Source organism: Knufia obscura, assembly GCF_036327395.1.
Source record: "Knufia obscura strain CCFEE 5817 isolate CBS 148926 chromosome Unknown scaffold_7, whole genome shotgun sequence".
NCBI classification, from domain to species: domain Eukaryota; kingdom Fungi; phylum Ascomycota; class Eurotiomycetes; order Chaetothyriales; family Trichomeriaceae; genus Knufia; species Knufia obscura.
In genome coordinates this window covers 1,235,687-1,258,313 of record NW_027042693.1, presented here as the reverse complement: position 1 = coordinate 1,258,313, position 22,627 = coordinate 1,235,687, and the positions used below count along the sequence as shown (strand labels likewise).

The 22,627-nt window shown below is 51.2% G+C and overlaps 8 protein-coding genes across 8 annotated transcripts; 4 read left to right on the top strand and 4 right to left on the bottom strand.

Annotated features, from left to right (window-relative positions):
• Positions 1 to 1,808: 1,808 nt before the first annotated feature.
• On the top strand, positions 1,809 to 2,373 carry PMZ80_006654 (uncharacterized protein; the record flags this gene model as incomplete). The annotated part of the gene is made up of 3 exons (XM_064875066.1): positions 1,809 to 1,886; positions 1,936 to 2,064; positions 2,113 to 2,373. The coding sequence occupies 3 exons, from the start codon at positions 1,809 to 1,811 to the stop codon at positions 2,371 to 2,373; spliced, it is 468 nt and encodes a 155-aa protein (XP_064729466.1).
• A 182-nt stretch (positions 2,374 to 2,555) lies between these two features.
• On the bottom strand, positions 2,556 to 3,347 carry PMZ80_006653 (uncharacterized protein; the record flags this gene model as incomplete). Its single annotated transcript, XM_064875065.1, has 1 exon — positions 2,556 to 3,347. One exon carries the CDS (start codon positions 3,345 to 3,347, stop codon positions 2,556 to 2,558), a length of 792 nt encoding a protein of 263 aa, XP_064729465.1.
• A 447-nt stretch (positions 3,348 to 3,794) lies between these two features.
• Positions 3,795 to 6,728, top strand: ALA1 (Alanine--tRNA ligase; the record flags this gene model as incomplete). The annotated part of the gene is made up of 2 exons (XM_064875064.1): positions 3,795 to 6,503; positions 6,555 to 6,728. The coding sequence occupies 2 exons, from the start codon at positions 3,795 to 3,797 to the stop codon at positions 6,726 to 6,728; spliced, it is 2,883 nt and encodes a 960-aa protein (XP_064729464.1).
• A 1,432-nt stretch (positions 6,729 to 8,160) lies between these two features.
• On the top strand, positions 8,161 to 8,547 carry PMZ80_006651 (uncharacterized protein; the record flags this gene model as incomplete). Its single annotated transcript, XM_064875063.1, has 2 exons — positions 8,161 to 8,172; positions 8,230 to 8,547. 2 exons carry the CDS (start codon positions 8,161 to 8,163, stop codon positions 8,545 to 8,547), a joined length of 330 nt encoding a protein of 109 aa, XP_064729463.1.
• Positions 8,548 to 10,806: 2,259 nt separating this feature from the next.
• Positions 10,807 to 12,918, bottom strand: HSP82 (Hsp90 chaperone hsp82; the record flags this gene model as incomplete). The annotated part of the gene is made up of 1 exon (XM_064875062.1): positions 10,807 to 12,918. The coding sequence occupies one exon, from the start codon at positions 12,916 to 12,918 to the stop codon at positions 10,807 to 10,809; it is 2,112 nt and encodes a 703-aa protein (XP_064729462.1).
• A 715-nt stretch (positions 12,919 to 13,633) lies between these two features.
• On the bottom strand, positions 13,634 to 15,519 carry PMZ80_006649 (uncharacterized protein; the record flags this gene model as incomplete). The annotated part of the gene is made up of 2 exons (XM_064875061.1): positions 13,634 to 14,100; positions 14,160 to 15,519. The coding sequence occupies 2 exons, from the start codon at positions 15,517 to 15,519 to the stop codon at positions 13,634 to 13,636; spliced, it is 1,827 nt and encodes a 608-aa protein (XP_064729461.1).
• A 1,094-nt stretch (positions 15,520 to 16,613) lies between these two features.
• Positions 16,614 to 18,303, top strand: PMZ80_006648 (uncharacterized protein; the record flags this gene model as incomplete). Its single annotated transcript, XM_064875060.1, has 2 exons — positions 16,614 to 16,673; positions 16,738 to 18,303. The coding sequence occupies 2 exons, from the start codon at positions 16,614 to 16,616 to the stop codon at positions 18,301 to 18,303; spliced, it is 1,626 nt and encodes a 541-aa protein (XP_064729460.1).
• Positions 18,304 to 18,627: 324 nt separating this feature from the next.
• On the bottom strand, positions 18,628 to 20,744 carry PMZ80_006647 (uncharacterized protein; the record flags this gene model as incomplete). Its single annotated transcript, XM_064875059.1, has 4 exons — positions 18,628 to 19,293; positions 19,357 to 19,403; positions 19,561 to 20,563; positions 20,613 to 20,744. The coding sequence occupies 4 exons, from the start codon at positions 20,742 to 20,744 to the stop codon at positions 18,628 to 18,630; spliced, it is 1,848 nt and encodes a 615-aa protein (XP_064729459.1).
• Between the last annotated feature and the right edge of the window lie 1,883 nt (positions 20,745 to 22,627).

The following is a 22,627-nucleotide window of genomic DNA, read 5'->3' as shown; positions in this document are numbered from 1 at the left end:
GTCGTCACCACTAGTCACTTAGCAGTGCTCGCCCTCAGCACCATCCAAGAATATCACACGGTCAAGCCTTGTGCATTGGCATCGGATCTCTACAAATGAACTCGGTGATTGCATTTGATGACAATGTAAGGCGTAACCAGACCACCGGTCCCAAGGACGCGACGACTCCATGTGGGGTGGAATCCCAAAACAGTCTAGTCGCGAAACTTTATTAGTCATTCTCGATGTTCCGTCGATCCATGGTTATAGGTATTATGCTTAGGTACGTTTCGTGCTTGCTAACAACGACATCACGTACCAAGGGCACGAGCTGGAGAATACAATTTGCAATGGCTTGGTGTTCGGTGGTTGCCGAAACCACATGCTGAGACAGGAGACCATGTCACGACGTCCATAACATCCACGAAGTCAATGACGATAAAAGACACAGTCAAGGATCTTCCTCCGCCTCATACCATGTGCTCTTCAAGTGATACGCATAGCGCACTGTATGTCTGAGCCAGCACTCTGTGCTACTATGTGAAGGAAGAGAAAATCGAAGCGTGTCAATGGTACGCCTGTGGTACATGAGCACTGAAGAATTCGCTCTGTGAAGCGACGGGAGACATGAGAGATGGTGGATTCAGCTCAATAGTTTGCTGTGGCCTGGGGTCATGACCCCTGTGCCAAAAATGATTTGGATGAACTTTTGGCGTTTGTGGTACACCGAAAGTAAGGTCCAGCAACGAGACACTGCAATAACATGGTCGATTAAGCAGCGGCTACCTACAGTCTGACCCAAGCTGCAGTACGGAGACCGAGTGTGTACACCATGAAAGATGAATCGGTGACGGAGCCTCACAGATATCGTGCACTCAACCCTGAAGCAGCTGGCAAACATCTCATTTAATAAGGCACAACGGCCGGGTGCTTGCTTCAAATTGTTCGCAGAATAGACAAGCTTCGAAGGTGAGGCTCAACACCATCAGGCTATATTGCTAGGTGTGTAAATGCAGGAGTTGTCGTTCTCAGATCTGTGAGAATGTTCGTTAGCACTCACAGATTCACAGATGGTTGCCAGTAATGTCTTGGTTCATCATCACCACGGAGCACCTTTCTTCGTTGCACTTACAGTAAGGTGTACTGTGTGCTTTTCGTCGAAGAGGCGGTTGAAACTCATCGACACAGCGACTGGGCTGGTCTCTTCATTTGCTGTTATTCATTCTCAAGCCGAAGTGCATTCCGGAGAACGCCCGAGGGCTGCGATCAGCATCGTTCACCAAAGGTCATCTTCCCTGCTGGTTTCGGAGGGCGTCACGCACAGCGGTTTGAGACAGAAAACCGGCGGTCTGACAAGTACAGAGCTTATTGTCCTTGAGGAGAATCAAACATGGCGTTTGTTGCAAGCCGTGACGCGATTATTCTTTGATGCAAACGCTGCATCATGCCGGAGCTTGTTGACTTCTTGTGAGTGGCTGAAGCGGCCGCAACGTTTGGTCAGGGACGATCGAAGGAGCCAGACCTCTGGAAATGGAAAGGCTGGTGTCGATGACTCGACTTGCACTGCACCTGCCCTTTCTCCAGCCGAATTTCAAGTTCAGTTGCGTATGCGGATCCACTACAACACAGCCACCTATTGTACAGATACATTGGATACAGTAGAGTACAATCACGGCCTTTCTTGTTCTTGATAATTGCAACGACAATCGAATCATAAGGTCAACCACAGGCCGTCAATAGAGCCTCATCTCGACGTCGGCGCCAGTGTTGACCATCCTTCGAGGTCGACGCCAGCGATCCTGCACTTCACACGAAACTAGGCCTTCGAGATGGCACCCTACAGTGATCTGGTCCGTCGGCAGGATTACTACGGCGACAATGGTTATGGCTGGTGGGGCTATAGTGAGGTAGGCAACAAGATGTCAAGAAAGACACATCATACTAACGGGCGTCTAGACTGCTTTCATTATTAAATGGGTCATCACGGCTTTAATCGTGGTGGGCTTGCTACTCTTCTTCGTTGGTGGATACTTCCATGCTCAGAGAAGAATGAAGAAAGGTCTGGCTCCTCTGAGATATCACAGAGTAAGCAAAGAGTATCTATAGCCAAGGTCTTGGACTGACATACTACAGTGGTTGGTACCTCGGCGACAGCGAGAACGATTCTTTCCACCACAACCACAGGTGTACTACCATCAATCTCCTTATGGTCACGGTCCGGCCGTCCCTCTACAGAACTACGGACCACCTCCTCCGGCTTATGGCGAACAAGATTACGTGCCACCCTATGCGCCTCCACAAGGTGCTTCAAAGGTCAATCCGGACCAAACTTACGAAACCAATCACCATTCTGGGCCTTCGCAACCAGCACCAGCGGCCAGCGTGTACAGATAGAATGCCTGGAATTTACGCGGAGGAAGAGAAGGTGATATACGTTTGATTGCAATCAGAAATTATGCATGGTGTTTAGGCGTTCAAACGCAGGTTTGAGGACCGTGTCCCATGGCATGAGACGCAAGCGCTCCTTCGAGGGAATACCCGTCAGATATCGGATGGATGAAATTGAATGGAATGGTTCAATCCAAGTCCATGTCTATGTCCCCGTCCGGTGTGATCGAAGGTTGTATCCTACTAAAAGAGTCGGCCATATCTGGACTTGGAGCAGTAGGCAGCACCTTCTCTTGGTGTTCCATCTGCTTCTCCTGCATACGTCTTCTAGTCTCGAGAATGGTTTTCCGCACAGCATCATCCTCTTCCGGCACACTGATACTTATGGGATCTCGATATAGAACCATCTGCATGTTCGACGCTGGGTCGTCCGGTTTGCTGTGCTGCTTCCAAAGGTGTTCTGGGATTCTGGCGCACTGATTTCCTGCTTCAGATAGCTGAATACGCTGCTCTTCCCTGGCTTCCTCTGCTTCGATCTCGGCTATCTCAGCATCGAGGTCGTGCACCCAGACCCTGTCCGCTGTGTCATCGATGGGCATGAAGTCGTCTCTATCGTGTTCGACCTGGTCTGTGTAAGGAGCGTAGTGGCTGGAGGAGTCCGTATTAGGGTACGAAGAATTTGATGGCGGCACGTTGCGATAGGAAACCCCTACAGGAGCGATATCGACAGCACTGGAACGCTTCGCATTGTCTGATGTGTCACTCAGCACATGCGCTCCAACCGTACCGTTTCTTGCAGACTTACTCAGCCGCAACTTCTTGAATGAGCTAGAGATTAAGCTCGGGTTCTCTAACTCATCTTCCTGTGTTGATGCTTTGCGCTTGTAGCCATGTGGCTGTGATTTGGGCGAGACTGGAGGAGAGTAGCGATATTCGTAGTATGAGGGTGAACGGTCTCCAAACTGCTGCGCTGCGGTCATTTGACGGACTCGACTCGGGTACAAACTATTTTGCAAGATTGCTTCTTGTTATCAACTCTTTCATCTTCAGCTTCATCACATTCATTCACTCTTCTACCGGGTTTGCATTGTCTTCTTCGTTGTGCTTGTAAAGGTTGTCGAGATCAACGACCGAAGACGGCAGAAGCAGCCAGAACAAATGCCTTGATTCGAATGCGCGGAGTTGGAATTTGGGGTGTCGCTCGTGGCGCGTGTCCTCCCAGGACTCGGAACGCTGCTACTAGCCCACATCGACTTTTTGTCCCGCAGCACAACTGTGATAGGCCCTTGACTCACCTTTCCAGCCAGAGTAAACACTTCACTACCGCAGCTCTATACTCTCGTTCTTCGCATATACTCCCACCGCCCGGACATAGACACCTTGCACTACCACACCGAGGCGCACACGATCATTTAATCTTGGTGAGGATGGCCTCAACCACCACTGAGCCGCCAACATGGAGTGCTCAGAAGGTGAGAGATACCTTCCTCGACTTCTTCAAGAACAAGGAGCACACCTTCGTCAGATCCTCTCCCGTCGTTCCCTTGTCCGATCCCACCTTGCTCTTTACCAACGCTGGCATGAACCAGTTCAAGCCACAATTCCTCGGCACCGTCGACCCCTCTTCCAAAGAAGGCCAGTACAAGCGTGCTGTCAATTCGCAGAAATGCATACGCGCAGGAGGAAAGCACAATGATCTGGACGATGTCGGCAAGGATAGCTACCACCACACCTTCTTCGAGATGCTGGGCAACTGGTCATTCGGCGACTACTTCAAGAAGGAGGCTATACAGTGGTCGTGGGATCTGCTCACGAAAGAGTTCGGTCTCGACCCTGCAAGACTATATGTGACATACTTTGAGGGCAACGAGGCTGGCGGTCTTGAACCAGATCTAGAAGCTAAAGAGTTATGGAAGTCCGTCGGTGTGCCAGAAGACCATATCCTGCCAGGAAACATGAAGGACAACTTCTGGGAAATGGGCGACCAAGGTCCATGCGGACCGTGTTCAGAGGTACATTACGACAGAATAGGTGGTGGAAGAAATGCTTCAAGTCTCGTCAACCAGGACGACCCCAATGTCCTTGAGATATGGAATAATGTGTTTATACAATATAACAGAGAGCCGGATAGGAGTTTGAGGCCACTGCCTGCCAAGCATATCGATACTGGTATGGGTTTCGAGAGACTGGTGTCGATATTACAGGACAAGCCATCGAACTACGATACCGATGTTTTCACTCCTCTCTTCGCGCGCATTCAGGAGGTCACCGGCGTGCGACCTTATTCTGGCAAATTCGGTGCAGACGATGCGGACGGTATCGACACTGCTTACCGAGTCATCGCCGATCACGTTAGGACGTTGACGTTTGCAATTAGCGACGGCGGCATACCAAACAACGAAGGAAGAGGCTACGTGGTGCGGAGAGTGCTGAGAAGAGGCGCAAGATATGCGCGAAAGTATATGAAGGTTGAAATCGGTGACTTCTTCTCCAAGCTAGTGCCTACCCTGGTTCAGCAAATGGGTGGCATGTTCCCGGAGATTGCGCGAAAAGAGGAGGAAGTGAAGGAGGTTTTGAACGAGGAAGAAGTATCGTTCGCGAAGACGCTCGATCGTGGCGAGAAGCAATTTGAAGACTATGCTGACAAGAGCGCGGGAGACAAGAAGCTACATGGCGCTGACGTGTGGCGGCTGTACGATACTTTCGGTTTCCCAGTCGATCTGACGAGACTGATGGCTGAAGAACGTGGATTAACGATTGACGACAACGAGTTCGAGGACGCACGACTGAAAGCCAAAGAGGCCAGCAAGGGCGAGAAGAAAGCTGCTGCGGACCTGTTGAAGCTGGACGTGCATAACCTTGGTGAACTCGAAGTCATGCCGGGTGTGACAAAGACCAACGATAAGTACAAGTACGGAAGACAGAACGTTTCAGATGCGAAGATACAGGCCATTTTCCATGCGAAGAAGTTCCACGAAGCCACAACAGATATTCCGGACGGCGATCAAATAGGCATTATTGCCGACAAGACGTGCCTCTATGCTGAGCAGGGTGGTCAAGAATATGACACTGGCCGGATAGTCATCGATGGTGTCGCTGAGATGCAAGTCGAGAATGTGCAGTTATATGCTGGATATGTGCTGCATACTGGTTTCATGAAATATGGCTCATTCTCGAGAGGGGATACAGTCACCTGTGAGTATGACGAGGACAGAAGAGGCCCCATCAGAAACAACCACACTGGTACACACGTACTCAACTATGCTCTAAAAGAGGTGCTAGGAGACGGCGTCGACCAGAAAGGATCGCTTGTAGCTCAAGAGAAGCTGCGATTTGATTTCAGCCACAAGCAGGGCGTTACGGACGACGAACTGGTCACTATCGAAGATAAGTCGACTGAGTATATACGGCAGAACTGCACAGTATACGCGCAGGATGTGCCACTATCGATCGCACGAGAGATTGAAGGTGTGCGAGCTGTGTTCGGCGAGACATATCCAGATCCTGTCCGAGTTGTGTCAGTGGGAGTCGAAGTGGACGATATTTTGAAGAATCCCAAGAACCCAGATTGGAATAAGGTCTCGATCGAATTTTGTGGTGGCACGCACGTGAAGACAACCGGCGACATCAAAGATCTGGTAATACTCGAAGAGAGCGGCATCGCCAAGGGCATCCGAAGAATGATCGCTGTCACGGGCAACGAAGCGCACGAGGTTCAAAGAGTCGCAGACGAGTTCAGCGAACGACTCGATGCCCTCGAAAAGAAGACCTATAGCAACGAGAAAGAGCAACAGACGAAAGACATGGGTGTCGAGCTCAACAAGCTGAATATTTCCGCCATTCGAAAGACAAAACTTCGAGCACGTTTCGCGAAGATCTCGAAGGACAACCTCGATATTCTGAAACAGCAGCAGAAACAAGAGAAGCAGCATGCGCTCGATGCGCTAACCTCATACTTCGAGAAGAACAAAGATGCTACGAGTGGTGTAGTGCGACTGCCCATTGGTGGTGGCTCGAAAGCTATGTCCGAGGTGATGAAGCACATCAACAAATCGCTCAAGGATAAGACGATATACATTTTTGCTGCTGATGATGATGGGAGCGGAAGAGTGCAGCATGCCTGCGTGGTGAGCCCCGTAAGTACATTCTCTATCGACTGTCAAGAGGTTTAGCTAACAAGTCATCAGAAGGGCGCACAAGCTGGTGTTTCCGCCAAAGACTGGTCGGATTCTGTGACCGGTATCGTTGGTGGCAAGGCTGGTGTCAAAGGTGCTACCGCTCAAGGCAACGGCACCGAACTCAGCAAGGTCGATGAAGCGCTGAAAGCTGCGACCGAGTATTTGGAGAAGTTCAAAATATGAAAGAACGTCCCAAACACACCACATATATGGCGAAACCTCCATACTGGCAATGTCTTTGCCGGCGTTATACGAGCGGATTGCTCCTTCCGAGCAGTAATATTGCTGCTATCTCGGAAATGTTGGGAGCATCTTGCATTCATGTGCAGTGATATGGCGGTGATAAATGCATTACGGTTAGGTGAAACAGGAGCTGGTGGTTGTCAAACGGGATAGATACCCTATCATTGTGTAGGCTAGATAGGAAGTGAGAGCCACTGATCTACAGGGTTGCATGTTGACATCTGCCGGTGTTCGCTTGCGGTGTAAGCGACAAGGAGAAACGTGGCATGGCTACTGATTGAGATCTTGTCCAGCAGGGTTATGCAAGCCCAAACGCATATCGATGTGCCTGCGTCACGCTTTTGACTTGGCTTAGCATGTTTTCATGTGAGCTTGGTCTCTATCGTGGAAAACTCATGCCGCACACCTGGTCTAAATGCGGCTGAAATCTGATTTTTTAGATCAAGAATGCGTTCTTTAAGAGAGACTTCGAAGTATTTCTCAATATTGAACCTTCCTGCTGAAACAAGCTAGAGTAGTTTCCAGAGACCGCGACACACGTGGCAGCCATGGTCAGCCCCAAAATTGTTTGAGGACAAGCGACGCTCTTGGCAATCGAGCCATCCAATGACAAGCTGGCAGCATCTCCTTAGGCTGTCATGTCATGCAGCTCTTTCCCATCCCATCTTTTCTGCAGGCCTTCGACACGGTACGGATGCACATGATTGGGCCTCTGCACCCACCCCTACCCGCATCGAGTCTTGCCTTCAAAAGCCTCCCCAGGTGCCATCGTTTCATCGTGGTGATCAGAAGATCGCCCAGCTTTTGTTCGTCCATTACTTTCTCGGATCTGATGAGACAACTTCCCACCTGTTCCTCTTTTTCATAGCGAAGCTTTCGAATGTTTCGCCTGTTCATGTCAACTGCTGTTCAATTGTGTCACTCCGCATTGTTGGCTGCATCATTCCTTGAATAACATCTGGCACAAAGCATATCAATCTCCTCGGTCGATCATCTAACCTTAGCTTGCTCTAGCATTCTTCTAAGGCGCTCTAGCTCCTAAGCTTGTGACATAGTAAAACGTTGCCGACTCCGTTTTCACCGCTCAGCGAGTCGTCACCGAGTGATCCTTATACTTCAAGCGAGAGGTCCCTCAAGTCCGGTCGTCAATCATTACTCGTAGAGTACTCAGTATCCGTGCGCTCTCCAATCCACTTCCCCCCAGACGTCAACAACGATAGCTCTATCGATTTATCCCTCCTTCCAAACGTGCATACTACACACATTCAGCCAGCAATTGCAATCTGCAAGACACCTTTGGTCGCAACAATACAAATACACGAAACTCGAGAACGACATGACGCGCATATCGCGAGACTCCGAAAGGCCAATCATGGCACCCAGTGTACGCTCTCACCGGCTCACATGATCCAATACCCCCGAATAACTGACAACTCTATAGACAATCTCCTCAAAGCGCGCCTCAGTGCGCTTCAGCACATACAGCGCCTCACCATCCTTCAACAGCGTCTCAACAGCCTCAACCGAAACAGGCATGCAAGAGATCAAAAACCTATCGCAGGGCCTCGAGCGACTCGAGAACAAGCCCCTTGCAGAACAGAGGTTCGTGCCCACCGAGCAGAAGAAAGACACCATGAGCAAAGTCAGCTTGGGCGCCAAGGTCGAGCGAGCCCTGAGCAGACGCATGACCAACCAGGATTACATCAAGAAGGATCCCCTCAGTGAGAAGAAGCAATTGAGCGAGAAGACTGCGGCCTGACTACAAGGGGATCAATCCCCTCGTGGAAAGAAACGGTACCGATACACCATAAGCAACCACCCGCCCTCTGCCATACTCACGCAACTTGCATCATCCGGTCAAAACGCGAGGCATGTCGGTGATCGACCCAACACCAGCAGTACCTGATGTATATAGGGAGTTTGGGCTCTAATCGGAGGATATCACCAGGACATAATCAGGATCTCGAAGAATAGGGCTTGCGAAAGATCAAAGACACCGGGAATGAGCAAGCTTCCCAAGCAGTGGCATCATTACGCGCTAGGCGCAGCAGGAACACACGCAGTTCCTGAATTGTATTATACCATAGCACAGGCACAGCAGGCAGGCAGACAGATCAGCAGCACGCCATCTCATTAATGATATTATGCGGGACACAATCGCTGAAGCATCAGCATTCAATGCTGCAACCTACCCCCTTCTGACTCCTCCAGGATCCTCACGTCGTTTCGTCTGCTGTTTTACTGACAGGAGCAGAACCCTCCACGATCAAAGACACAATCCATCGCTAATTGTTTACTTACCGACCGACCAGGCCATTATCACCATCTCAACCTCGGTGCATCGTGCAGAGGACAACACTGACCATCCTCAACGACCCGATAAGGCAGCATGACCATGAACACCCGAACGAAGGAGGTGCGACCCAACAAGCAAGGAAAGTACGATCAACGGCAACCGAGGAGAGAAGGGGCACGATTGCGAAAACAAGAAGCCACGACCATCGCGAATGAGGGAGCCGCGACTCTGCTCAACACGAAAAGGAAGGTATGACTCTCATCCACGTAGCTTGAACCAGGAAGGAGCCACTTCCAGCCGCCAGGCAGGCACGACCAGTAGGAGGGGAATCACGACTCTCACCGAGATGATAAGGATGGCACAATCGCACAAGCAGAACGCATGACACCGACTACGAGAAAAGTGCCACTCATCTCAACATAACAAGGAAGCTGCGACTGTCGTGGGCATGGCAAGGTTGCGCCACTCTCCAAGACCAAAGAAGGAAGGAACGATCCCACGAATAGAGGAAGGCACGATCGTAGTAAATGAGGAAGCCACGACTCTGCGCAATACAAAAAGGAAGGAGCCACTTTCTTCAGCAAGGCAGGCACAACTTAATCCAACACGGTAAGGAAGGAACGACTTCACAAACAGGCAGGAAGGCACAACCCACAGACAGAAAGGGCACGATCCTAGTTAACACAACAAGAACGCACGACTCTCGTCGCCACGTAAGGAAGGCACGTTCCGAAACAGAGAGGAAGCCACGACCATGACAAACAACGAAGCTGCCACTCTGATCAACATGACGAGGCAGGTACGACTACTGCCTGCCCAGGAAGGAAGGTGCCATCATCGGAAAGGAAGGAAAGTGCGACCAACACTCACGTAAGGAAGGTATGACGCTGACTGAGAGGGAAGGCACGACGTGATATATTTGCAAGTCAGGTACGACCTTCCAAGCGAGGCGAGGACGACCGCACCGGATGAGGAAGGCAGGCCTCTCCGACATAAGGCAGGGGCGACAATGAGCACGGAAGATGCCATCTCCTAGGTGGAAAGCACGACCTTCACGATAAACTGAAGGAAAGCACGACCCTCGTGGTAAGGAAGGCACCACCGTTACTGACAAGCAGGGCGAAGAAGGCACGATTTCTACGAAAAACTAGATGAAGGCACGACTCTTGTGACAAGGAAGGCACAACTCTAGATGGCGAGGAAGGAAGGTACGGCTGGATATTTGCGCGGGGCAGGCACGGCTCTGAGAGCAGGAAGGTACGATCAGAGGGAGCAGGGTGGGTAGGCGCAACCCCTGGCCAGGTAGACATGGCACAGTCAATAACAGAGACGGCATTCCGCAGTGATGAGAGCGGATCGGAGGGGCTGGCCAAGTACGATAGCTTACCGGTTGTACGGCCACAACGTGAGCGGACTGCATCGCAGAGCAATGGCCGACGTTAGACACGAGCATTGCGAGAGGAAAGCACAGTGTTATGAAGGATCTTTTCCATTCGTGGTATCTAGTTATCCTGCACCCACAATGCAAGACTATCATCTGTCACAAGAGTCTTTGATGTTATGACATGCATCAAGACCCATGTGTCTCTGAACCTGTATAGAAACAATGCCTCTATGGCGGGATATCGCTTGCATCATTCGTCCATAATCATCCTTTTCCATTCCGAACGCCAGCATGAGCAACATGAGTTTGTCAAGTCAACCAAAAATGCGTCGAGTCATCTAGTCAACCTCCTCCATGGCGCTCTCACCAGTGGGCTCAGCGGAGGTACCCTCTTCCTCGGCCTTCTCCTCGGCAGTCTCAGCCTCTTCGTCGACGTTCAGGCCAAGAGAGACAAGCTTGTGAATTCTCTCGGCGAAGCTAGCTGGCTCCTCGATGGTGAAGCCAGAGACGAGCAAAGAGGTCTCGAAGAGAAGCTGAGTGATCGACTTGACAGTTCGGTCGTTCTCGCCATCGGCCTCGACCTTCTTCTTGAGCTCCTTGACGATTGGCGACTTCGGTGAGATTTCGAAGGTCTTCTTGGACGACATGTAGGATGACATAGAGGTGTCTCGGAGAGCTTGAGCCTTCATGATTCGCTCCATGTTGGCGGACCAACCGAACTGACCAGTTCGAATGGCACATGGCGATCCAATGAGCTTGTGAGAAACGACAACCTTCTCGACCTTGTCGCCCAAGATGTTCTTGAGGGACTTGGCCAGGGATTCGTATTCCTTCTCCTCGGTCTCACGCTCCTTCTTCTCATCTTCGGTCTCCTCGAGCTCGAAGTCCTTGGTGATGTCGATGAGCTTCTTGCCATCGAACTCCTTGAGCTGGGTCATGGCGTACTCGTCAATGGGGTCAACCAAGAACAGAACTTCGAAGTTCTTCTCCTTGAGGGTGTCAAGGAATGGAGACTTCTGAACAGCCTTGAGTGACTCGCCGGTGATGTAGTAGATCTGCTTCTGGTGCTCCTGCATACGGGTGATGTAGTCGGTGAGGGAAGTGGCATCATCACCAGACTTGGTGGAGTTGAATCGGAGGAGCTTGGCGAGAGACTGTCGGTTCTGAGAGTCTTCGTGGATACCAAGCTTGAGGTTCTTGCTGAAGGCGCTGTAGAACTTGTCGAACTGCTCCTTATCCTCAGCAATCTCATTGAAGAGCTCAAGAGCCTTCTTGACAATGTTCTTCTTGATGACCTTCATGATCTTGTTCTGCTGGAGAGTCTCACGAGACAAGTTGAGTGGCAGGTCCTCGGAGTCAACAACACCCTTGACGAAGCTCAACCATTCTGGGATGAGGTCGGTAGCGTCGTCAGTGATGAAAACACGTCGGACGTAGAGCTTGATGTTGTTCTTGGTCTTCTTGGTCTCGAACAGATCGAATGGAGCTCTCTTTGGTACGAAGAGGATGGCGCGGAACTCAAGCTGACCCTCAACGGAGAAGTGCTTGACACCGAGGTGATCCTCCCAGTCGTTGGACAGAGACTTGTAGAACGATGCGTACTCTTCTTGTGTGATGTCGGAGGGGTTTCTTGTCCAGATGGGTTTTGTCTTGTTGAGCTCTTCTTCCTCGACCTTGGACTCTTTCACCTTCTTAGTCTTTGGCTTCTTCTCCTTGCCTTCTTCTTCGTCGTCATCAATCTCCTCGACCTTGGCATCCTTCTTGCCATCATCCTCAACCTCTTCAGCATCCTCGTCTGGGACTTCCTTCTCGCTCTCCTTGAGGACGTGGAGGTAGATTGGGTAGGAGATGAACTCGGAGTGCTTCTTGACAACCTCCTTGATCTTGGACTCGTTCAGGTAGTCGGTCTGCTCGTCCTTGAGGTGGAGGACCATCTTGGTACCTCGGCCAAGTTGCTCACCCTCGGTATCTTGTGAGAGGGTGAAAGTACCACCTGCGCTGGACTCCCAGAGGTACTGCTCGTCGTCGTTGTGTTTTGAGGTGACAGTAACCTTGTCTGCTACGAGGTAGGCAGAGTAGAAACCAACACCGAATTGACCAATCATGGAGATATCAGCACCTGCGGTGAGAGCTTCCATGAACTGTTTTGTGCCAGATCGAGCGATGGTACCCAAGTTGTTGACGAGGTCGGCCTTGGTCATGCCAATACCGGTATCTCTAATTGTGAGAGTCTTGTTCTCCTTGTCTGGGATGATATCTATTCTCAGGTCCTTGCCCGAATCGAGCTTGGATGGGTCTGAGAGAGCCTCATATCGGATCTTGTCGAGGGCGTCTGAGCAGTTGGAGATCAATTCTCTCAGGAAGATTTCCTTGTTTGAGTAGACTGTGTTGATGATAAGGGAGAGCAGCTGAGAGATCTCAGCCTGGAATTCGAAGGTTTCTGTAGACATTTTGGCGGTTGTGAGACAGTTCTGGCTGGGTAGGTTGTTAGTCGCTGAGGAGGTTGTAGATTTGTCCTAAGCCTTGCAGGAAGCAGGCAGTGAGGACCAGAAGAGCTAATGACTTACGAGATGAATGATTCAAGCTTTGGTTGAGGTTACAAAGAGAGAATATATCTGCGAGTGGAAAGGAAATTCTGCGCTGAAGCACAAAATAAAACAGCCAAATTGTAGAAGGTGCCTGCACTTCGTCGAAGCGGATGGAAGGCGCGGTGGGCCTGTTGACCAATGAGAGCAGACCAGACGATTGAACGCCTTTTCCACACTATTTGCCTGAGTAACCGCATTTGCTGAGTTGGGTGTCTGAACCTTTTGCAGCTTTCCAGGGAGATGGTCCGATTGACACTGCTGCCATGAGCTCTGCGGCAAGCTCAATTCGCGATAGCACCAGTGGGAGAAAAGATTATGGCACGACCCGATAGTATGTCTACGGTGCGGTGAGCGATGGACTTCCAAGAATGATAGCAATTGGAATGCATTCGTGCGAGCGCACACTTACAACGAGTCATCACTACGATCATGAAACAAGTGGTTGCTCTACGTTTGTTCGTTGGTTCTTGAGCTTCTTCCGATGTCCGAAGGACCTCCGATCTGGAGGATGTGGTAGTCCAGATCCTCCCATTGCAAACATAAATCATAACCAGTTCCATGTGTATCTCATTTCGAATCATGTACTCGTATCGCCAGAAGTCTGGCTTCCACTACTATTACCTTCCGCAAGAGACTTCTCAGCCGCCTCAAGCTTGCTCTTGGTCACCTGCAGTTCCTCTTGCAAGCTCCTTATGTACGTAATTGCCATCTCGACTGTGCTCGCTTTACTAGCCCCGGCCGCTGCCGAAGGCTTGTCACTATCACCATTGTCTTCCTTGGCGCTGTTCTTCTCTTTGCGAGCAGCTGCAGCTGTGATGTGCGCCGGCAGCAAACCCTCAATCTCCTTCAACGCAAGATTGATGCGATTCCTCCTACCTTGCTCCGCGATCTTGTGCGACGTTCGTTTCGAGCTCAAATTCTCTGCCAAGTTCTCTGGATACGAGACACCTGGTAAATGTGTACCGTCAATGATGTTCTGGTAATTTGATTTTGAGGCAAGATAGAGTGCGCTCGTCTCTGCTGAAATTATTGGCATTCCGTGACCTGTGTAGAATAGTCAGTTTCGGGCAAAACGCAACATTCAGTGATCCTGGATAATTTACCTGTATTGGGTGCCAAAGGACTGATACTTGGTGAAATCTTCGGTCTCAATGCGGGTGACACTGTTGCCTGAGAAATGCTTTGGCGCTTCTTGTTGGTTCTCCCACCACGCAATGGTCTCGGCAGATTCTCCTGAGAACCGCGAGCTCCTGCGGATCTGGGGGTGCTGTCCGCGCTCAGCTTTGGCGTCTTTGCTGACGTCGTAGGTGTGCTCTCATCGTCATCTTGAGCTATCTGGGTGTTCAGCTCCGGTAGGATACGGGCTGGCACATCGGCGGCGGCAGCAGGCAGAGAGATGTCCTCCATGACTTCCGGTTCCTCCACTACGTGTCCGTTGGTTGAGATCATCTCCGCCTGCTTGCCTGGGATCCTCATCAAAGTGGCCGGTGTCGCCGGCGCATTGTCGCTTTGTTGTTGAGGTCGAAGCGCGACAGGCGTCTTGCCTTGCGGTACAGGCGGAGGTCGCATAAGTGACTCTGATAGTGGCTCTGGTGAGACTGAATCTTCACTGCTGACAGCAGCAGACGAAGCAACGGCTGGCAGCAGATGTTTTGGCCGCCCAGCAGTAGCAGAGGGCTGCTCTTGGTTTGCGGAGGTCAAAGTAGCTTGTCTTCGGCGGGTCATGGGCTTTGTAGCTGGTGATGATCGAGCGCTACGTGCAGATGTCACTCTTGATGTAGGGTTCAACTTTCTACGTGGTTTCCTGACGGCGCCTGATTGATCCAAATTGAGATCAACAGGTGAAGAGGTAGCATTTGTATAGTGCTGCTGTGCCTCGATGGCCGGAGAAGTCAAAGGACTGAAGAAGTCATCAGCAAGAACATAGTCAGGCATCCCCCAAGGATTCTCTATTGGTGTCTGAGCCGGAGACACGAGTGGTGTAAAGGAAGCATTTTGGCGATCGAAGATGATCTGGCCAGCTGGGTCAAGTGCAGATGCATACTTTGCTGCATGCATTTCTGCGCTCACGGGAGTCGGAGGAACCTGGTGCTGGTATGGATTGTGCATCTGCTGGTAAGCAGGATACTGCTGGTACTGCTGCGACTGGCCAGGTGGCTGTTGTTGTAGAATCGGAAAGCCCATGTGAGGCTGCATACCGCCCATGTTCAATTCCATCTCGTGCAGCATAGCCTGTTGTTGCGGCGTCAGGGCCTGAACCTGACCACCTTGGGTGAAGGTCAGCCGGCCCATTGGAGTATCGAGTCCTGATGGGCCATTCTGCTGATCGACTGACTCGAACTGTGTAAAGTCGTTGCCGAGCTCAAGGAATTTTGTGAAATCATCGTCGGTTGGGCCTCCGACGAGGGTATCAGGGTTCAGGTCTTGTGTCCATGCCTGGTTCCCTTCCTGTCCATGTTGCATCGTATGAGGCGAGGTTCTTCCGGTGTGCCGCGCGTGGCTTTGCGCGGACGTGTGGGAGACAGCTTGGTCAGTCGTCCATGCTCTTCGGGCGGGTTGGGGTAGACGCTCTCGGTGGGCGCTGAGATGGCAATATTCTCAGTGAGCGCTGTAATGGTAATACTCTCAGTCCAAACAAAAATGAATGGCGCAGCACTGTTCGCTGCAGAGACGGACGTCGCAGGACCGATTCACATTCCGAATGTGTGGATGTAACGAACGTCGGTGCAAAGTGTGAACGCAAATCGCAGAGTCAGTAGAGTAGTGGGAGATTCGAGGCTGCTCGGGCCTGGCTAGTGCTACGATAAGCACCTACTACGCCGATTTGCCCACTCTTTCTCGACTCCAGTTTTAGTGTGCGAACTGAGTTTTGGCCGGAGTTGAGTCGGCCCTTCTGCTTTCGCTATTCGCACTGCATGAACCTTAACGTATATTCTATCTAGCAATCCAGTCACACGATACAGGACGTCTCTATTGACGACTTGCTTATCACATTCAAGTATCATATGAGATGGTATGACGATATTCGTGGAATGGGGTCTTAGGTCATGACAAGTTAAGCCCACAGGATGATCTTCGCTTCGCAACAGCGGACCAATGATACTGACATCCCACCCCAAAATCACTACCACTAGGCTTGCTAAAGACGCCCGGTTACGAGTATAGCTGCCATTCAGAGAAGCTCAAAATTATTGCTAGTCATAGTTAGTTGTCAGGATTTCAGAGCTCGGGCCCCTAGAGCTGGTGGTTCAGTAGGCACAACGGTCGCAAGAAGCAACGTCCTATCTTGCCACGATTGGCTGCACCCATAAAGGTTCTTTAGGTTCAAGTAAACATGTTTAAGGCTCTGGTGTGTCCTGTTCCTGCGATGCTCAGCTTGAGCAAAATAGGAACCTGTCTCGCTTATATGCGCTGCAAGCAATAGCCACCACGCTAGTGACCTTCCCCACTTTCCTCGCATCGAGTCGAGCGACGAGCAAGCGCCAGTAGAATCTCGAGACACCCTCTGTACATTTTGAATCACCAATAAAGTTGAGGTATAATAACACCACTATAACATGTCATCGAGACCAAAAGCTTTCTTGAAGCAAGCAAAAGCCAAGAAGAAGAAAGAGCAGGTAGGCAGTATCGGGATCAGACGTGATGTGATGTGCCAATTGAATTTGACGTTTTGCTGGGTAGATCCTTGACGATGCGGACGATTACCTTGCAGCTGCAGTTGACAATGAGGACGCAGTGGGCAAACACAGAGCAGGCGACCCCCTGAAAAGCCTGCGCTTCGCTCGCCGTGCAATAGAGCTCTATCAAGAAGGATTGGCTAAATGGCCTCGAAATCTCGATCTTGCGTATAACAAAGCTAGACTCGAACTCGAGATCGCTACCCACCCCTTACTTGCTAAACACTTGGACGTGCCGGTCATCGATGTACTTTACGAGTCGTTGAATTCGCATCAATATGCTCTCAGCCTTGATCACGACAATGCTGATGCGTTGTTCAATATTGCTCAGGTTCTTACATCGATCGCTGAGCACATCGCCAAGGACGACAGCATGTCTGATACAGAAGCCCTAAATTTCCTAGAACAGGCTTTGGAATATCAGAGTCGATGTCTTTCGCTCCAAGAAAGAAAGTATGCTGAGACTCGGGATCTATATCAGGAGGCCGCCGGTCAGAGTTCAGGAGCCGACGCTGACGACGATGGAGGGGCTAGGATCGGCACCAACACCAGGAGCATATATGAGGAGCAGGAACATGAACAGGAAGAGCAGTGGGTGAGCGTTGTCGAGCCAGTGACCATCGATACTCTGGTGGACACCATATTGTCGCAATTGAGCACCCTAACTACCCTTTGTAGTGTTCTGAGTACTTCTCGCCATTGGAGGGGCCGGGGGTCTAATGCAAGTACGGCGTCCTCCCCAGTTTCGTTATCCGGGATAGAGGCGTGCTCAACCAAGGCGAACGAGATGTTACAGGTAATCACCAGAACCGAGAACATCGCCTCTCGAACCCATGAGATAGCGTTGACCAAGGCTATTCTGGCAGGAAACTTACTTGAGCTTGCCTATCGGTCGGGATCGATCGATATAGGTGTCTACAAAAGCGAATTAGAAAAGGCTTTTGCTGCACAAGGACTCGATACCTCCGATGCTCAGATATCATATGCGCGAACACTGCTTGCCCTCAACGCAGCAGCAACAGATTCTGGCACTGGCGTCCCCCTGGAGGTTGAGAATCAGGACTTTGCAAACCTCCGGTGGAACGCATTGTCCAAAGCACAAAAAGTCTTGACCTCTGCGGCTAGTCTGTCCAAGACAGATACAGAGACTCTAGCGACCACCCACATGCTTCGAGGGGATACGTCGCTTCTTCTTCTAGCACTGGCGTACCCCCCAACGTCGTTCACCCAGGCCGCAACCAATGCGAACCAGTTACTCAAGAACGCAGAAGTCTTCTACCGAAATGCACACAAGCTGTTCGGTACTCTAGCTGATGGACAAGACGAGAGGGACATCGCTGGCCTGCGTGGAGCCGTGGTGCTGATATTGCAGCGAAACAACGGAGGAAATGCTTTGTGGGAGTCAACCCAGGGGGGCGCCCGTGATGTTCCGCGGGACTCATCTCAGGGGGACGCCCGTGATGTTCTGCGTGGTGCAACCCAGTCTAGAAAAGACGACTGGAGAAATGATCAACTGCAAGATATGATCGATGAAGGTCTCGTGCAACCAGAGGCCTTGAGGATGCTATAGAATGGCACCTCAGTAGGCGTGGACTTGCCATCTCGGGAGGACGCCCGTATCATATCACCACCAAAGTCACCCACCGCAGGCATGGAACACCAAAGGGGCAATCGCACCCAAAAATCCCTCTGGCAGACTTTCACAGTCTTCAGATCCGACCTGGCAGGAGCAGAGTTTCGAACTCTCAAGGAGGACGCCAGAGATAGGCATGAGCACCATCGCAAGCAATAGAACTAACCCTGCACTCACAGGGCAAGGACACGAAAACCACGCGTTGGATACCCGTTCACCCCCATAAATTCATCAGCATCAGCAACTCCTCAAACAACCGCCCTAGCTAAATATCCCCGGATACAACAACGTAGAATTCGCGTCCTCCAAAATCCAATCCCTCAACACAGCCGTCCCATTACTAATCGCCTTCAACTCCTCCTCCGTACACGTAGCGCCACCATCCAACCCATAACACACCCACAACGGCTGGCCCGGCGGCACATTCCTCACATCCCACGTATCAGCCGGCCCAACCGTCCCATAATCCCCAGCAGCTGTCCCAACCAGCCCCGTCGCCACATCCCTATTAAACAACGCCCTCGTAAAAATCTCATACGCCGTCTCAGGCTGATAATACGGCACCTCATGCCCCGCCTGATAAACCCGACTGAAACTCAAATTCCCAAATTGCCGTACCTTCCCCCCACTGAACGTCTCGTTAACAACAATATCCTGGTACCCCGCGGCACGGAACGCGTCCGTATGTTCCCAGTTGATCGCGAGGGAGACCGCCTCGCCGCCGATCCAGTTGCATGCGTAGTCGCGATCGCCGTAGACGAGGACGACTTTTATGCCGTTTTCGAGGAGGTAGGTGAGGTCTTCGAGCCAGCCGGGGCGGGGGTAGTCGCCTATGCTTCTGAAGGCGCGGGAGACGGTGCTGCTGCTTTGGGTCCAGTTTAGGGGGACGCCGAGGGCGCGTTGGACGTGGGGTTGGTTTAGGTAGCCCTGGGGGTTGCGTTAGTTGGTGTGGAAGGGGGAAACCGTAGGAGTGTCTGAAGGGGGACTTACTTGGTACCATGGCGGCGGCATCGGGTCAGGATCGAGAGTTGCAAAGTCTGGGAGTTGATACTTGTTAGTAAACCCTTGATCGTAAAAACAGGGGGATGCCGAGGCGATCGAGCCGAAACAGGTTGTGCAACCCGTCCCAACATCAATACGCCCCAACGGCCATTGTATGACTCTCTGGAAGAGCCTTTCTAGGGGAAAACGCACCATAATAGTTGCGTCCGGAGTACTCCAGGTACGGCGTACGAACATAATCCGAGCAGAATGTCTCAGCGTCCTCACAGACATCATTGACCGAGGCATTGTGCCCACGGTTCTCAGGATCGTATTCGAGAGACAACTCCCGGCAGTCGTTGATTCTGTCTCTGCAACCTCCCTCGCCGTAATAAGCAGCCGTCATCTGCTCGTAGATCGTCTCGTTGACTGTCTCAATGCCATAGGTGTTATTGAAAGCGATATGCGGGTACGATGGCCACTGCACTTGTCGGTCGATACAGCCATTGATTATCATCAAGGTATCCATGTGCAGGATGTACATTTCACCATCGGTGTCCACCCAGGTACCATTTTCGATCTTTTCGTTCTGCTCCTCGAAGAACGCGCTGTACGCCGGACCGTAGCGGCCGCCGTAACTTTCAGTCGCGATCGAGATACGGCTGTCATTCGGGGCGTACGCTGGGAACTCCTGGAACCAGGTTTGAGCGAAGTGCCAGAGGGCGATCGCACCGTTTCGGCTGCCGAACGCTGTGTCGTTGGCGTCGCCGCTGGGGTAGGTGCCCACTAATAACGTCGCATTCTGTTCCGGGATTGGCGATGTCTGATTCAGCTCGGTGATACGGCCTGTCTCGAGGTTCACTGTGACATTCTGCAGGGTGTCGTACGACAGACCCACCTGGACGGGCTGATCGAGGTAAAGCATGTTAACCTCGTTATTCCAGGACCATTCGTTGTGGGTCGTCGAGTTACTGTCAGGATTAACAAAGCACGGACCGTTCTCAACAAGTAGACCGAGCATAGAAGAGCTTCCGGGACCACCGTTCATCCAGATGGACAATGGTGCATTGTGAGGGTCTTTTCGAGCCTCGAAGAACCAGAAGAAGGTGTTGATCGGGTAGTCCTGCGTCTCATTGAGGTCCGCCAGGGTGCCAGGTGGTAGGTGAACATAGCCGGAGTATGATTTGACTCCTGGCGTCTCTTCACAGATTCCCGGCTGCGGGTGTCAACAAGGGCAGGCTCTGGGAATGAACTAGGCGACTCACCTCCTTGTAGGTTATCTTCACTCCATCACCGAACTTTGATTCCAGGACTGTCACGTCTTCTGGTGTAGCAGGGAATTGAGCATTGACACAGATTGTGGTCGCAAGCACCCAAGTTGCCAACCTCCGTAGCATCTTTGGCTTATTTCAGTCAACGCTGAAAGACTCGACAGACACCGGGAGAAACGCCAGAGACGGAGTGAAGGTCTTGTTTATACATTATTGTATAACCTCTAGTACCGTTATCCGAGGGGCACCGCGAAGTTACCTCGTGTAGCATGCAGCTCCCCGCTGCGCTGTTGTCCTTGAACGGGAGACATTGCCGATCATGCAACGCAAACCACCAAAATATGATGCTCGCCAAGATATGTCTCTAGCTGTGAGATAACATTGGACCTGAGCTGCGAAGCTTCAGCAAATCAGAAATGTTGTCAAGACGTTCTTACTACAGATGAGGAAGGTCGGAAGGATGGGCTAAGCTCTGCTAAGCTGGTCCGAAGCAATCCTTGGAGATGCCAAGCCCTCGGTGCGATACGTTCTGTTGGCTGGGGACTTCAGTGGCGTTGCTTGATCGCTTCTACGTATGCGCTGCCGGTTCGCACTCCGATATCCTTCCAAACTCCAGGAGAAAACGGGTAAAAACCTGGTACAAGCAGCTCATAAGACCTGGAAGCATGAATGGATGCGCGAGACGAGCTCATAGAATAATCGTTGTCTAAGCTATCAATGCTGTTCCAGTAGGATGATAAACTACGAAAAACGCATCAGAGATCAATAGTCTTCCAAGAATGCTTTCGAACACCTGACTTACAGACACACGCTCGCTTTCCACCAAACATCCCAACGCCGTGCTGTTAATGCTTTGAAAATATACACCATATCCGACATGTGGTTCTCCGCAAAAGAGATATTCCCTATCCAGCCTAAAGCTCAATTTCGCATTATATCCGACCGATGACCCCCTCGCCTAATATCCCACCTTCCAAATCCGTGATACTAACAGTCCGTCCAACGATACCCTCCCCACCAACGCCAAGATCCAGCCTTTGACTCGCACTTGTCAATGTCCTTGAGCAAAGCGGAAAGCTACGTATGATTGGATTCTCAAACTCGTCCATCAGCGGTTGGCCGTATCGGTGAATGCGCACGTTTAGGATCTCTGAGGCACGGAGCTCCGGTGATGACGAGGGTGAGCTTGACGCAGAGGATGAAGATGAATGCTGGAATTGTGATGTTGTTACATCTGCAAAACGATTCGAGAGATGGAGTCTGCCCGTCAGTGGAAACCGAGGAAGACTTTGCTGTGAAGGGTGGATGATTGCAACGAGGTCTTTTGATTCTGGTGCTGCTGGCAGGTTGCAAAGGTCGCCGGAACACATTTTAGTCGTGCTGTACTTGAGATATGAAGACGGGCTATGCACCGGGATGGATGTGGTAGAAAGAGTTCTTGAGATAGTGCTTGCTTGCTGTAAAGTTTGTATACGTGGATCGTGGTGATGCGGAGTTGTATTGAGATGTTTGGATTGTGCTTTGCTATACTGTAAGGATTGTAAGAGCGTAAAGATAGATTTACAAGGCGACAAAGACCCTTTCCTACCTCTGATACTTATCCTTCGTTGTCGTTGCCAGTAATCTGCTCATTGTCAAGGAGTCAGCCACGACCGGACATAATGCGACACAATGCAATTTGGACGATGGAGTGGTAAACATGCTCAAGGAGGCGGTCATTACAGCGGCAAGCAGAGGCGTGCCTCAGATCACGCGTGAGATCCATGGTCAAGCTGAAGCCCGGAGCAAGAGATGAGTTGAGCACATATTCAGAAAGCCAAAATTAGCCGTGAGCAAGTTTGGGAGATTAAAGGTTTGGGTCTGCCAAGATTGCGGAGAAGATATCCGAGTCTAGCCTGCGGGTTAGTGGTCGCTCCTTTCGCCTGGATCTTGACCATGTGTGGTACGCTACTGTAGCACCTGAAAACCAAAATGATATCCAGTCAAAGCTTCAGCACGCTCGCTATCAT